General features: G+C 44.9%; 1 protein-coding gene across 8 annotated transcripts in view; it reads right to left on the bottom strand.

Annotated features, from left to right (window-relative positions):
- Positions 1-4,634: 4,634 nt before the first annotated feature.
- The window catches only part of LOC8032975 (AMP deaminase 2), a 75,975-nt gene continuing 63,711 nt past the window's right edge, over positions 4,635-16,898 (bottom strand). For all 8 annotated transcript variants that reach the window (XM_042286660.1, XM_042286706.1, XM_042286648.1 and 5 more), the window contains 7 exons: positions 15,977-16,140; positions 15,763-15,889; positions 13,132-13,295; positions 11,179-11,299; positions 8,450-8,623; positions 7,970-8,080; positions 4,635-5,122 (listed from right to left, as the gene is read on the bottom strand). In XM_042286660.1, coding sequence (XP_042142594.1) covers positions 4,964-5,122; positions 7,970-8,080; positions 8,450-8,623; positions 11,179-11,299; positions 13,132-13,295; positions 15,763-15,889; positions 15,977-16,140 — 1,020 coding nt within the window. In that variant the 3' untranslated portion in view covers positions 4,635-4,963. The remainder of the gene's footprint in view (positions 5,123-7,969; positions 8,081-8,449; positions 8,624-11,178; positions 11,300-13,131; positions 13,296-15,762; positions 15,890-15,976; positions 16,141-16,898) is intronic.

The raw sequence follows: 16,898 nt of genomic DNA, 5'->3' as shown, positions 1-16,898 counted from the left end.
GGAATACAGCCGTTCAAAGAAACACCTTTGAAAAGTCAGCTTTTTAAATGTAGGCGGCGATTTTTCTGGTCAATTTGAGACCGTGCTTTCCATTCAAAACGCCCGACATACACGGCGTCCCAGATAACTTGCACCATACTTAAGAAACACCGGAGGGCTCTGCAGGTGTGAAATCAACTGTCGTTAGCAAGTGTCTTGAGAAAGTGCACAGATTTTTTTAATGCGCCTGGTTATGTAAATAACTAAGATTATTGAGCTAACCTTTCGAACATTCTTTTAAGGGCCAAGATGTTAAATGTAAATTTGCCGGGCGCATTGAGAAACACCCATTTAAAGTGTTTGAAACATAATACGTTTTCGTGCTTTTTTCCGGCCTTCAAAGCACGCACATTCGCGGCGCGCTCGCACGCCGTGATTGGGGAAGCGAGTTGTCACGCGGTATTTTTTTGTATTTCGCGGGCGTTTTTTCGAAGGCTAGGAAAAAGGAGCATGCAAAGCGCACCTTGTTGAAAATGGTTTAATTGGGTGTTAATGCGCTCTACAACTTTCCATTTCACACCTCGGCTTTTAAACAAAGATTTAAAAAGTTAGCTTGTTACTCTTAATTAAGTAAATAGGCGCACTAAAACAATTTCGTGCACTTTCGCAAGAGACTTTCTAACAGCGTACAGTCGGTTTCACTCCCGGAGAACGCTCCGTTTTCTTTTGTTTTCTTTTTTAAAGTTTGGTGGAAGTTATCTGGGACACTGGTAGTGTACATTTACATGTACTGGTAGTGTACATTTAGTACACTAAAAGCATACATGAAGTGTACTAAGTGTGCGCTTATGCTATGCTAAAAGTACACTCGAGGTGCACTTATGGTATGCTAAAAGTACACTCGAGGTGCACTTATGGTATACTACATATGTACTTGGGGTGTACTAAAGGTACACTATTTTGTTTCATAAAAGTGTGAAACTAGTACGATTTCAGTACATACCCTAAGTTCACTATTAGTATACTTTCAGTATACTTTCAGTATACTGATTTTGAACGACTTTTCGCTAAGGGGTATCGCACCGTAAAAACTGCTGCTCGTGGCAGACGATACGCATACCTGAAGACGCGTGAACAGCGCTGTATCGCGATGAGTAGGCTAATTAGCAAAATCAATTCAAGAAACATTTTTAGGGGCGAAGCTCCTAAGAGGTATTCACACGAGGGACAAATCCCGGGGATTTCTCCCCGGCACGCGCATCCCACGACGAAAACGTCAGGCTTTGCGACGTGCAAAAGCCTCGCGATTTCATCTCGTGATGTGTTCGTGCCGGGGAGAAATCTCCGGGATTTCTCCCTCGTGTGAATACCCCGGTCTAGCCTTGTCCCTCCGGCGTTCGTGCTCACATCGAACTTGCTGGTGCTCGTGATCGTGCTCGTAAGCTCACGTGCTCGTGTAAAAAAAAAATGATAAAAAAAATTATGAAAAAAAAAAAATGTTTGCGCAGTCGACAGGATCCGAACCTACGCGGGGAGACCCCGATGGATTTCTAGTCCATCGCCTTAACCACTCGGTCACGACTGCGGGACGAGTAAGGGGCTCTGAGATGTGGTAGTAACTCAAGAACTGGGGATGTCATGGATGAAACGTTGCATGTAGCCGCTCAAAGTGAGCCGCTCAACAGGAGAGGGCGCTACGGTCAAATGCGTATATAATCGCGTTAAACTTTGCATGCATTGGCTCAACGTTTACAGACGAGAGGGCGCTGTGGTCAAATGCTCAAATGCGTACCATACCACAAATTCTCTTTCTGGCATGGATGAAAAAGAACGAAAAGCTCGGCATGCTGCGGCTCAGCGTCTACGCAGACAAGCACCACCAGAGCTTCGCCCCAATTAAACATCATTCACCACGTAGAGATCCGGTCAATTTTTTTTAATTATAGGTTTTATTTTGCAAATGCGGTATTGATGGCTGTTACATTCAGAGGCCAGACCAATTTAAATAATTTAAGAATTTACAATGGGCTTCGGGATGTTCATCGAACGGTTTTCGGGGTTTTGTAAAATGATTTCGAAACTGGACACAGAAAGAGCTTCGGAACTGCCATATATAATTATGCGCACAAGAGTGACGTGCTCTTTTTGCTCTTTTCGGGCGCTTTGACATCATCTTCGGCAGCACGAAGTCGGTGCCAACGTTGGTCGGTGCATCCGCCAAGGACAAGTTGTCGAGATAGAAGGGGTGCGCGAAACGACCCTACGTCACAGTTCCGTACATTATAGTGCACAGAAATTCCGGCCCTCTCGACGACAGAAACGCGAAAACTGATCTAGGAATATCTCAAAACCCGCTGGCATTTCAGAAATGGGTTAAACTGGTTTAGTTTACAATTGTAACGGCCGTAAATACTGTAATTGCAACATAAAACCATCAATCAAAACAAAAATATTTAATGAACAAATTTTAGCTAATTGGCCCGCTTAGCGTGACGGCTATTTTCTCATCTAATTCATGTTCGCCGTGCCTGACAAATACATGGTAAAGACAGCGCCCTCTTAACTTTCAGCCCCCCCCCCCGACCCCATTCCTTTTATTATTTTATCCAAATATGTTTGAAATATAATCAAACACCCGGTATTTATAATGTACTAATATCCTGGCGAGTTGCGTGCATTATTGGGCGTCATTTTGTTTGTAATGTCGAGGAAGTATACTCGGGTATACGCGTTTCAAAAGTGCGCACGGCGAGCAAGTGTCCTAAAATACGTCTTCGGAACGCAAAGAGAGCCACACCAATCATAAGTCGACATCGAGAACGCGTAGATAACTCAGGATGACGAGGCAGTCAGGCTCGCGCCGCCATTGATTCAGGTCGGGGGTGAACAAACGCACGAGGTGAGCAAGGAGCAGACAACCTCGCGCGCTGTATAAGCGTTTTTCGCTGTTTTGGACGCCACCCAGCGTTCAAGCGCCGTTCGCCGGTGCTTGTACCGTGCGTTCAAGTGCCGCCGAGAACGCTTTTGACACATTTCAGCCGAAATCAATTTGTCTGTAGTCCTGTGTACTCATGTCGCTGTTTTGCATTGGCTGATTGAGAGTATACTCGGCCATACACACTTTTGATATACTTCTCTTACAGAAACAATTACATCAGAAAACCAAGAGATTACGATCCTCGTTCGTTTCGATTCAATTACAACGGTCACCACGCTTAGGTAGTAGTCTTTGAGCTCCATCAAATATACAGGTTCGACACCGTGCGTTTTGGAAATATATTTCGTTTCATACTTCTTTTTTCTAAATTTTATTTCCAATTTGTAGAGATGCTCTATTTTATAGAGTCCCCACTGCAGAACTCGAGTGCCAAACCCTCTAAAGCGCGTCCGCTCCGCGGGTGTCGCTTTCCCGCAGTGTACCAGTGCGTGGTGAGAAGCGCACTCAACGGAGCTAACACACGCATTCATTTCGAACAGACCATTATAGGGGGCATTCACTGGACGCCATATTTGGGGGTGCTGTTTAGAGCGCGTGCTCATAACGAGCTCGCATTAATAGGCTTTTAAGACCGGCAATTTTGGTGGTGCGGAATAAGTTGCGAAAGAACTCTGGAAGCTCGGCATGAGCACGCGCTCAGTATTCGCGCACACAGCTATGGCCGCCGAGTGAATACTCCCTATACCACACTATACTTCGAGTCAGCTTAAAGGCGGACGAAGAGTCATGAAGAGGGAAACTCCTTTCCATTCGAGAAAGAGGGAAACCCCTGCAGGAAGTAGCTCAAAGAGTGGGGAGAAGAGAAGCTTTGCTAATTCGGCACCCCTGTGCCGGGGCGCAGGAGAAAGAAGTGCGAGAAACAAAGAACCGTTTTTGCCGGCAGAAGAGGATTCCGTAGGTCAACCGTAGTCCAGAAGCAGCCGCCGCTAGCAGCGTCAAAAACGCAAGTCGCTGAACTTTTTTTGTTTTATTACTTGAGCAAACACGCACAGAGGCATGACGAACACTATGATGCTCGTAGCGGGTTGCGGGACGGCGGAAGCGATCCGCAAAAACTCCCCAGTAGAGTCGGTATTGAAAGAGCGAAATGAGACTTTGGGCAGAATATTGATACAGATGCCTTACATTTCGGTGAAATACAGCATCATGTAGCAGGGCGAGTACTTTGGGGCAAATCGCGAGGCAATAATGTCACTGAAGTCCTGAAACCACTCATTTCTTCTCCCCACTTATGACCTAATTTCCTGCCTGCAAAAATGATGTAGAAAAGCGAAAAGAAAAATATAAAAAACTTTAACTGCTCTCTCCCCTATTGCACACTTCCTTTTCCTCCATATCTTTCATTCCTTTAACCTTTCTCCCCAAGAACTTGATCCCCTTCTGGCAAAGGAGTCTTGTCATGCTCTCTTTGTCTTTTCTTTTCCTCCCTCGCACAACTGCCATCGAATGATATGCAGACCTGGTAGGAATGCAGTAAATATGGAGACCATGAAATGGTCAAATCCCCCCCCTTACCCCCCACCCAAATATAATAATCACACAACTTCAGAAAAAGAAAGCATCGATTAAATATACTTTGTATGACTAAATACTGATTATATCAATAATTATAAATGACACCTCGGTAATAATGAAGAAAACACAGTGCAAACCCAGCAAGCATAAAGAAAGCTTTTTTTATTCAGACAATAACTTAACCTGCAGAGTCACGTGCAAGAGAGAAAAATACAACAACTTTCGTAAGGCTGCTGCCACCACTGTTCACTCTCTCTTCACAGCTACAAAACTTACACAGCGCACCCGGCTCGTGCCCCAAGGGGGGAGGCCCAGTCCTCCCGCTTACGAGCGCACGCTAAAGGGATGGTATAGATGCTCTCCGGGAAAAGATGTCTGGAATTCTTGGCACATGATTGCTTCCTGCTCCCTTTGCGCGCGAGTGCGACTTGGTTGTGGACTACGTACAACAAGCAGGGGGACCGAAAGGGCCTAGGGCGATGGCTCCACAGTGCGAAAGATGGTGGACAGCTCGTCCACCAGCGTCTCGTAGCGGTAGGCCACGCGGATGTCCGGCACGTTGGTGCGCGTGATGTCATTGCCGGAGGTGCCCTCCCGCTGGTAGTTGGGGCCCAGCCAGTACTGCTTCACCTGCGTGCCATGTGCGTCGTCATGCACCACAATTTGCGTTCAAGATTAAATGAAACAGTTTCTCTATGTCATGACTCTCCATTTATAATTTTAGAGAATTTACAGAGGGGCAACTGAAAATGAAAACACACATTACCTGAATCTGAGTCAAGGCTTAAAAGAGGTTAAGACATGAAAATTAAATGGTAGATTATCTTTGAAATCGGATGCTCATAGGTTACTTCTTATATACACCAAGTTTCGCAATCTTTAGAGCTCCAGGAATTGTGATGATCAGTTCACGAATGTTGATCACTTTCGACTTGCAACCAGGCAACACTGCTCAAGTTAGTCTACGCAATGGGCAGGTGACGTCACCAGCCCAACAAAAGTGGCAGCATTTTCGAATGGGGCGGATCCGAGGGTCCCACATATATATGGACATATCCACAAAATCATCGCGCTATTTTTAAAACAAACTTAGCAGGATTATAGGAACATACAATGGGACCTAGCAATATAGGTAGTTATCTCATATTTTATTTTTGTAGTGTCCTAACCCCTTTAATCACCTTTCAATCCTAAGACAACTTCATGTTCCTAACTTCTTTTAAATCTCTGCTAGTTTGGTTTGCAATTGCACGCATGGGAAAGTCAAATCAAAGCCAGCCATTTTCCAAATATGGAAGTTTATTTCCTCTGAATAGTATATATGTAGTGATATTGTGTGAGTGACCTAATCATTAAAGACAAAACAAAACCAAGGTACATGGGTGACAAAAATGGCTGCAATAGAAAAACAAATGGTCAGATTAAAGGAGCTGTGCAACAATTTCAGGGCTTTGCTTAAATAATTGTGGAAGTTGATGCCTGACACTTCTGCAGTGAACTACAGAAAACAGATTTTGCCTGGATACCCTAGTTTTTATTTTAAAAAATGAAAAAGATCCAGGTTTTTGCCGCCTCTCAACTCGTGCATCGTCTTCCGGGTCACGTGCACAGTGACGTCACTAGAGTAGGCGCGGAGTTCCGGAAAAGTTCTCTCTTTAGAGCCATCAGCGAGCAGCGAGAACTCATCCGCTCGCGACCGCGTGACCACCCGTCCTTGCCCGTCCGGCGCTGTCCCCCTCCCCCTCCGGCTTCTGGCAGCTGTTCGCGGTTTTGTGGACCTAGGATAGATGGCGCCACTAAAACTCCGTATAATAAAAGTTTTGTCGATGATACCAGGGTGTTGACGCGTTTATATATATGTTGGAACGACAAGATTTGTAAAAAGAGTTACCTTTTATCGAGCAGGTATTCGCACAACTTGCTATCTTTCTTACAACGACCCAAGTGACGTCACGCCGCTTGTTTCTCATGGCCGCCGCTCGTGGCTGCAGGTCGGGAAATATTCCAAGTTTTGCCTTGCTATTACGCGGCGGAATCGCAACATTGCGATGAAAGGAGGTGTGTTTTCTGCCATTTGTGACACAGTGAACAATATCAAAAGCAGAAAATGCCAATTCTTTCAACATTAAAATCGTTGCACAGCTCCTTTAATGATGAAAACAGCAGAAGCTCTTTAATGAAGAAAGAATGAATCAGGGCCCTTCTGTACAATTCTAGAAAACCATAAGAGCTCTACCAGAAAGAATTATCAAATTATTAATCATGTAGCTCACCATGCCAGAAGTACAGTCGGCAGCAAAAGTTTGCAAGGCACAGGAGTGCCAGCAGAAATGACTAACTGCGCCTCCTGATGGTGTGTTGCGGCTCTGAAGACTCATGCTTAGCCCATGCACTTCCTATCATGTTCACAGATATGTTCTTTTTTCGCTCACTTCCGTCCGACGCACAAGAGGTAATGAGAACTGGCACAAGGTGCCGCGAAATGTTATCCGAAATATCTGAGCACCGTGACCCATCACAGTGGCTGAGGCAGACGTGCTGCATGACAACTCACAAAGCGGCACCCTGCACCGGTCCTGGTTATCTCGTGCAGGTGAGACGGAAGCAAGTGAAAGAGACATGACTGCGAAAACAAAAAAAAAAGCGCATTCTCGAACCGTGAGTCTTGAGAGCGGCCACACACCATCAGAATCCAGTCATTTCGGTCGGCGCTCCCGTGCCCCGCAAACTTTTGCTGCTGGCTGTACGTATTAGGTAAAATGTTTCTTTAATAAAGATTCCCATGGTCGCATAAAAAAACAAGAATAAAAACTGCATACCCCGATTCCTGAACTCGATTTTAGATATTGCAGCTACTATATCTATCATTCCTCATAACTTCTATCTCTGGAAATACAATACAGTACAAATAAATTAACATATTTAAGAGTGTGTTTCGATTACTGCGACATAACCAAAACAGCAAGGCAGAAAATCGTAACTGGTGTTATCAGCATTGAATAAGAAACCAAAACCATTCTACTCCTTAGACAAACATACAGTAACCTCTCACTAACTTGGTTCAATACCTAAAAAAAAATTGGAGAGTGTTATGCAGTGTCTTCCGCAGAACTGGGCACTTAGAAAATTACAATTTGCAACTGTGAGGTTCACATGCCAAAGCAACTAACGCTATCTGGTGTGCCCCCAGTGAAGGATCAAAGATTCATTTAAATCATCTGGTAACCTTTCATGTGCAACCCAAATATCAACCACATGGTGAGAGACCATCTTCCAGACACAATCCAAACATCACTGCAATACTCCTCTGTCAGACTTGGCTGAATTCCAACCTGCCAACTTAGGGCTAGGAGTGGCTCTGAGGGAGCTAGTCTATGCAATCTTCATAAAGTCTTTACTCCGATATGTTTCCCAGATCCCAGCATAAGCATACTATCGACATAGGTCTGGTAAGTGGGCATTAGAGTACAGGCTCACCTTGTGGGGAAATCCACTCATGACAATGCTGTTGCGTGCCAACTCGCACATGTCACAGCTGCTCAGCTTCCACACCTGCGCAGCGATACTGTACTCCTCCATCAGCGGTTCCTGCAAGAGGTACAATGGAATGTTAGCATAGACTGTACCATCGTCGTCGGAAAAGTCGCAACTTTCTTCGAAGTGACAACAAATTATGCTAACAATAGCAGTAAACCTGGCTATACACAGAATTTCAGGTGAACACTAAAGCCAACGAACTGTCAAAGCCTAACTTCTCTGTCACTATCACACCCTTTTTCAAGAAGACATACTCAATACTATTTACAAGCCCTACACATCCCAGTTTGCTGACTTTTGCATGTGTGCTTTGGAAGCAAAGTAGTAGCAAAATTTAATCGAGAATGGGCTTGGTCTTGCCTAAAAAGTGAAAAACGTGATCTTCCTGAATTGGAGCACACAATACCATGTCCGACTTGCCTTGGTGAAGTGAAACTGGAGGGGGTCGTCGGTTGAGAGTGACACACAGAGTCCCCTGCTGAGGTACTCTGGCAGGGGGTTCCGGTGGTAGTTCAGGAACAGTGAGTTGTTGCTCAGTGGGGACATGGCAATCCCAATCTGGGCCAGGTAGTACAAGTACTGCAGGACTGGCACCTGTGCAGTACACAGAAGCAGCTCAGGCAACTGATCCATCTCAAATTGTGATTGCAAGAAACAGGTAGCTTCCAGGAACTAACAGAGCGCTAAAGACATAAATGCTCGTCAACAACTGTCACTTTTGTCTTTTTTGTTTGCACATTCCTGCACACAAGGAATACCAACCAGGATGCCATGCTTGCACATTGTATAATTGTGTATAACGCAGACCTGAAAACAAAACTTTTTCCTTTTACAATCACAAATTGGCCAGTGTTTTAGTATGTATGCGAAGAAAACAACCAGAAAGGATTTTCGTGGCACTCTTGCTCACAGAAGTGCACTCACACATGTAGTTTGTACCCATGTGCTGCTGCACTAAAGCAAAGCCGCTGACTAGGAAGCCTATAGATTGGCTAGTTGCCAGCATCGTAACCATTTCTTCCAAGTCTTCTAGACTTCACAATGGGAGATTTATCCCATATTTAGCGGTCACCTAATTGGCCCAGTGTTTGAGTGGATACTCTTTCGAGACTACGAAACTGGCTAGGAAATACGAGGCACGCATAAATTTGACTCGAGCAAGCACGCAAAGCTCTACTGTGTGTCATAATTATCACGTGCCAGGATAGGCATGAGCCCTCCTGCTACTGTAAAGGGAAGGCGAGGGTTTCGACAAGTAGCTACACAAATGTTTTGTTTTTAACACAAAGTGTGCTATACGTTTGGCACCTAACCATATTCGGTTAGGACACGGAAGTTGATAGGCCGACTGGCAGTCGAACGCTGACGCAGCACTTGTCTCCTCGCTGATTAGACATCAGTGCCAGCCAAACCACTTCCTTCAGTACCTCCGTGTCACTCCCAGAGGCGGTAAGACATCACATATTCAGATATACAGCAGTGCTCTGCTCCCTGAAACAAGCATGCTCTGGGCTAACCCCAAAAAACACCAATAGAAATGCAAAGAAAAAAACAAATTGGGGCAAAACCAACTATGTTGTTGTATAATTAAAGGGATACTACAACAAAGTTTTGGCACTTATTTTTTCGGTTTATATGTGTTCAAAGGAGCAGTATCACATCAAACACACCAATATCTTGTTCAAAAAGTCACGAAAAAAATTTTAAACCAATGTAGCAAAGAGCACCTGGTGGATGTCGCTAACACCTCATTTGTAATACCCATCTAGGAACCTTGGCAGATAGTGACGACGTTTGTCTCGCCTCCGGCTACGACGAGAGAAGGGGGGAAGGAGGAACTCCCGTCTTCCCGAGAATCCCTTTTGTGTGACCCAGAAGTCGCTATTGTTCCTCTACAAGATTGTAGAAGATTGACCCGTCACTCAAAATTCATACAAAAGTAGCCGCTTCGGTGGCTGGAAATAATAGGCAATCCTTTCAAAGTCAGCCTCGCCGCAGCTTTGCTCGTCCCGAGACAAACTACGTCACGATTGCGTTGGATGTCATGTGGTCTCCGCTGGCTGTTCTCCGAGCGCTTGCCAGAGTGGGCGTTTGTAACGAAAAATACAGCCACCAAACTCAATATACCAACGTGCAAATGTCATTTACGGATATTGTGGGTCATATTCAACCTATTTTTAAACACGACTGGTATATTTCAAATATCGTCGAAGTATCCCTTCAAACAATTAGCTACAAACATAACTAAAAGAGCCGCGGGCAGTCAGATGCAAATTTTTCAAGCGAGCATACATGTGTGCATCACGTGACATCAAACCATGCGACGTCATTTTCCCGCTAAATTTAGCAGCGAAACTGAATTAGATTTGAAGAGATGTGATGTCATGTCATGCGACATACCATATTTACTCAAGTAATGTTTATAAAGAAAGCATGAGGATTCGCTTTTTTGCGGAGCACACAGATTGCCAATCACCGCGATCGACAGCATAATTCCAGCTGTTTACAGGACAGAGATAACGTCTTCATGCAAAGATACCATCTGTGAAGATTGCATTTGTACGGAGAAGTGTGTTCTCGATCTGGGTATTCGTTATGTTATTTATGTGCAACACAATGAGTGGCTTTATATGTATTATGTGGGGAAAGTAGACAATAAGATCCTTGTTCATAAATAGTGTGGCTGTTACTCGAGTAAATACGGTAATTTTTCTTGCTAGATTTAGCGGGGAAACTGGATTGGTATTGAAATTTTGCGACGCTATAATGGCAAAGGGGCAATTTTTCTCCTTTCCCCTCTCCAATAGAAAGAAATTAACTGCTTTATTGATTGAGTTTTTTGCGAGCACAAGACAATCAGAAGAATGAAGCAAGTATATCCAAAAACAGTGCCACCCGACATGGTACAGTAGACTGCAGAACCAACATGCATGCTAGACCAAAGTGACGACAAAAGTCTGCCTAACGGGTCGCCACATTACAAGCTGCATCCCCGAAAGTGACTACAATGTTGCTGAAGCAATCCGTGGAAATCGACACCTGCCATGTTTATATTTCACTACTTCAGTAAAGCATTCATGACCTTATTTAGGAACAATGAGATGTCTGCGGAGAAAAACCCAAGAAAAAGGGGAAATCTGTTTCCATGCCTTTCTGAGCAGGAGCCCATGGTTGATGTTTTCCGAGAGGAGGTAGCCTCCAACAAGGTGCTGGACGGGACCCGCCTCTCCGCAGTGGGGCCTAAGCACAAAGATGTTCAGGCCACGCTTCCTGCACAGGACCAAGCATATGCAACAGTGTTACTGCGAGACTCGCAGGGAAGGCACATCCCCACGCGTGGTCGGTAAAAAGGAAAGCGCTCCTCGATTCGTCCTTTCCATTTCAGCAGACCATAGTATTTTGCACTTTATGTTTGAGTGAAGATAATGCTACAAGCACCAGCATCTTGCCCCGAACGGTGTTTGTGCAAACGTGCATGCTTGGCAGGGATGCTAAAAGCCCGGAACTCACTCTTGTAGCTTCTGCTACGCTCACACTTATAGTGAATTGACGAAAAGGTCTCAGACCTGCACTTTTTGGGGGAGGGTACAGCGTGAGAGAAGGACACTGAGGAGGGTTTTCTGCCAGATGAAAAAATAATCGTGGAAATGAGCCTTCAAGCTCAGAGTGGTGAATCCAGAATACTCAGTAAAAGCAAAAAAGAAATTACTTTATTTCACTATAAAGGAGTAAAACACGCAAAGTCCATGCCTGCCCACACACCAGTAAGTTATCCTAGAGGAAAATTATGTATATATAGAAAAAGTGCCCTTTTCTATTTTTAGTACTTTTATACTAATCTACCAGTTCTGACATTCAATCATTTTGGGGAAGGACTTCGAGCATTAATACAGGTTCATACACTTGCGACTACTTATGACCGAGTGCGACTAATTATGACCTTTTGAGATCTCCCGGGATTAGAGAAGACACTGGCACCATCTATCAATACCCACAAAAGACTCAACATTTCCGTATTATTTAAATTTTTTTTTTCTTTCCAGGCATCTTTTTTTTGGGAGGAGGGGGGGGGGGGGGGGGGGGCTTGAAAATGTTTTGACAAGAAATTCTGCAAGCTGCATAAAATGTCATAACCAAACAAAAAAATGTAGAGCCCATCCACTTCACGCCAAGATGGAGGACCAGCGAAGCTATTATCTTTACGACGTCTAGGACAATGCCTAGAGGACGATGTCTAGGACGACCTCAAAAGGACGATGACCTCAAGGACGACTTCGAGGACAACCTTGAACACAACGCCCAGAGGACGACGCCTAGGACGACCTCAGGGGTGACGTCTAGGACAACCTCAAGGACAACGTCTAGGATGACCTTAAGGACGACTTCTAGGACAACCTCGAAAACGACCTCAAGGACGACTTTTAGGACAACCTCAGGGATGGCTTCTAGGATGACCTCGAGGACAACCTCAAGGACGATATCTAGGATGACCTAAAGGGCAACGTCTAGGACGACCTAAAAGACGTACAACGTCTGGGACGACGTCTAGAGAAATTGAGCCTTTCTACTCTAGTGAAAACCAGAGTGGAAAGGCTGGAAAGGCTGCTGCCATGTATGAGCAATGTTGGCAACCAGACAACCGGTAAGCCGATTGTCTGGTTGCCGCCGTTGTTCACAGATGGCGGTAGCTGTCTGGAGTTTTGTGTCGACATGCCACTTGTCCGCGGACAAGATACTGGGGAAACTAGCCCTTAACAGGTCCGCTGTAAGATAGTCCCTTGCACTCATGGCAGCATGACATGTCATTTTCGCCGAAGACTCGCTTTACCAGTATTAATAACAAGCTGGCCATTTTTGAAGCGATCCGTCCAACCCATATATACTGAGCTCCAAAGAAAATTGAGGCATCTGTTCCGAGCTGCAACATGAAAACCTCCGACATTAGTCTGTCGGCCTACCGGTGTCTCACCAGAATCGAGGTTTCATTTCATCGAACTGCTGTTTTTGGTGAACGGTACAAACTAATTTTTTTTTACAGAACTTGACCTGCAATGAAAGTAAAGAGCGTGCATGTTTTACCAGTGAATAAAGGCTGCACTCACTTGCGGAAGTGGTTGAGTACACACATGTTGGCATACATGTAGTAGAGGTAGTAGTTGTAAGCCGGGTTCTCACTGTCAGTGTACTCCTTGGGCAAGGGAACGTCCTTGTCGATCATAGGGTACTCGGGCTTCGACTCGTCGTCCACAGAGTCAAAGCCGACAACCTGCACATGGGGCGGGAAGCATTTCTCATACCTTACCCAAAACTAGGCTTCAATGTAGCAAGTCCTATATGCATACACAATCTTCAAGTTGTTTTGAACTAAGATATAAGAAAATACTGCACGTATGCAAGCAGAATCCTCCATTGTTTGGTAGTTCTAGCAAACACCATTTTCCTCGGTAGTCACAACTTGAACATAAGTTTGATTGCAGTCGCGTTAAATGGACCATGGACACCGGGCTGAGGGCACCCTTCCCTTTTGCGAGGGATTATTTTATTACGATGCCGTCGGCATGTTTGGGTGACATGCACAGGGCAGAAGTGATTTATTGGTCAATTTTCTTTTTTTGTTTTCCTACCCTTATAATTCCACTGTGCTGTACAATTCGACTAACCCCTTGCCCCCTAATTTTTTTCTCTCAAGGGACATACTGGAAAGTTTTATTTTAAATGGGCAATTTGCATTAATATAAGACAAAAACATTTCCTTGACTTCCATCTGTCATTTCTTGCTCTAAATCACAACTTCTGGTTCGAGTCCCACTGACGTGCAGACGCTGAATTTGATAGAATGCTTGCAGGATTCACATAGTTTTCATCACTCCTGTCACTGCTTATCAAACTATCGTCCGATTCCTCCACGCCAAAGCCATGTTGTTTTAGCGTGAACGCTCATAAGTGACCGCTTTTTTTTTTCTCGGATAAATGAAGCATTCTCTCTCTGTCGAACAGCAAAATAAATGAGCAAACTACCCAAGGTAAATGGAGGAACAGGAACGGTTCTGCCCTCTGCCAAAGAGTGTGCTAAACAAGCGCCGAAACCGAAACACGAGTCACGCTCGTGGTTGGGCTTTATGGTCTGTAAAGGGTGACACGAGTGACATTCGTTATTAGTAGGCAAGGGTTTCAAGGGGGTTTTGCAGTTGTCTGTTCTTGGTGATAACTTATCCTATAAGCATCCTAAAAATTAAAGAAATTACAATCATGCGACGCCAATTTCCCTGTTAAAAATGCGATGAAAGGTCGGGACACAGCCCTTTCTGAGCAGACTTTTCCGCTGAGGAAAAGCGGGGCATACACCAGCAGCGGTGTTAGCACGGTGACAATGGGCGTTCGTCCCAGTTGGCAGATGAGCGCCCATCGTCACTGCGCAGACACCGCTGCTGGGGTATGCCCTGCCTTTCCTGAGCGGAAAAATCGGCTCAGAAAGTGGTGTGTCACGACCTTTCATCAGGTTTTTAATTAGAAAATCGGCGTCGCAGGATAGAAATTTTGAATTTTTTAGGATACTTAGGGCCAATAGAATCAGCTATGACCAAGAACAGACGATAGCAGAATCCTCTTTAGTGCCCGTTTAACCTCTCTCTCAAGCCAGACAAAGTAGGTTATACACGGTAAAATATAATTCCTTATAATTAGTTTTGCTAGTGGTGTAAATGTCTGGCCGGGGAAAAGATTTGTTTTTGATGAGGAGGAGGAATGTTAGCCTTATAGATGTGCAACTTATTATTCTAATCAAACTGAAAAAAAAAAAAAAAAGAAGTTGCCTTTAAATCTAGTTTTTTTCCAGAAAAAAAAAAAAAAAAAAGCTTGTGGTACACCTAAGCACTTCTTATGAGTCGTGAATGCGAAAGCATGCAAGCCGCTTGTCCGCAGGAATGTTAGCCTTATAGATGTGCAACTTATTATTCTAATCAAACTGAAAAAAAAAAAAAAAGAAGTTGCCTTTAAATCTAGTTTTTTCCAGAAAACAAAAAAAAAGCTTGTGGTACACCTAAGCACTTCTTATGAGTCGTGAATGCGAAAGCATGCAAGCCGCTTGTCCGCTCCCTTTTCCTCCGCCGCGCACTTTTCGTCGCCGGTCAGCGCACGTGCTCCGCTGGGCACGCTGACATTGGACTCTCCGTGTTAACGGCGCGCTCATGGACGTGCAGTGCCATGGGGTGAGCGGTCACAGAAACTGACGAGCACAGCGGTCAATGGGAGCCCCATCGACATGTGCCAGCCAATGGAACCTAAGGCGAAATCCATCAGCTTTACTTCACTCCTATTGGGATCGTGGAAACTAGGTGCCGTTTTCGTGCTTCAAACTTATGACGTCAGCTCGCTCCATGGGACAGTTAATGCTTTCACATTAATAATGGTCACACAATTTTGAAAGCTGATTTTGCATCAAACACAAGTATTTCACAACCCTGAAATTAGTGAGGGGCAGTACCCAATAGTTTTCTCAATTTAAGTCAGAAGCATCAAACTTTTTTCATCTTGAATACGCCAAAATTCCAGAATCCTGGGATGATGAACTACATACTAGGTATACTGAGCCATTTCTTACAGAACTAATTCTAAAGGAATTTCCTTCTCCGAAGAAGTTTCCATATTGCATTCGTATACTGCATTCACAGTGACCTTTGAGCAACCTGTAAAGTTTCTTTTAAACTGCCGAGCGATACACAAACTCAACATACGTATTGGAGGAATTGGTGAAGCTCTGGATGCGAGCTGGGATCGTTGGTGACCTCAAAGAGCGGCATAAAGATGTTCTCCAAGATCTCTTCGAAATTTTTGACAATCTTGTTGGACTTGAAGACGTCACTGAAATGCAAGAGCGACAAGTCGTGAGGCACTCCCCGTACCAAAACGGTGAGAGCATATTTCTGCGAGACACCTAGGAGGACTCACTAGAGCCTGGGCACTTGCACCAGCCAACGCACGTTGTCGGAGTACATGGTGTTGCGGACGGCCCACGTGGCCAGGCGATCCCACTCGTCCCGCGACCGGCCATAGATGGAAAGCCGCAGCTCCGCATTCTGGTACTTGCACTCTTCCAAGTCGCTCATCACTTCCTGGTGGAAGAGAGCAAAAGAACAAGGCAAAGTTAAGCATGGCCCCTTTCCATCACCACTTGTTGGCACATCCCCTACACCCGCAGTATTTGCCAATGTCTGCGAACAGGAGTTGCCAACAATGTGAAATCCGATTGCTAGCGTTGGGCCCAGATAACCGAGTAAACAATTTGCAATACTCCAACTGGCTACGATATAATAGCCAGTATGTCTAATGTGGGAAAAATAACAGTTGTGCTTCAACTTCCAAAAGCTAACTGGCAATTAAATTAAATGCTTGTAGATTACTTAGTACCTACATCAAGTTTTGATATTATTAGGACTCTACTAATTGCAATAAACCATTTACTAATGTTGATAAGTTTCATTGGGCAACCAGGCAACACTGCCCAAGTTAGTCCCACTGCCACGATGGTGCCCATACACCGCGTGATGATGATGTGGATTTGAACGCTCTCTCACTCTAGGCGCACACGTAATTGTCCAACCTAGCGTCGCCACCGTACGATTGCACCATACACTACTCGACTACTCCAACGTACACTCTCGCTCTTGTCTCCTCTCTTTTCAACCTTCCAACCGGCACGCACGTGAGAGCGTCGCGGGCGATGGCAAGCTCGTCCGTGATGACCTCCTCGTCGTCACTGGAGCTGGTCACAAGTGAGTCGCAGTCAAAGTGACCAGCTTCCAACATCTCTCAATAACGAACACCCTTGTTGCTGCTACGATTAGTGTCGAAGACTTCGATGAAGCGAGCG

The sequence above is a fragment of the Ixodes scapularis genome, unplaced genomic scaffold (genome assembly GCF_016920785.2).
Source record: "Ixodes scapularis isolate PalLabHiFi unplaced genomic scaffold, ASM1692078v2 PGA_scaffold0__279_contigs__length_252992795, whole genome shotgun sequence".
NCBI classification, from domain to species: domain Eukaryota; kingdom Metazoa; phylum Arthropoda; class Arachnida; order Ixodida; family Ixodidae; genus Ixodes; species Ixodes scapularis.
Note: the sequence above shows the minus strand (reverse complement) of the source record. Positions and strands in the feature narration are given on the sequence as shown.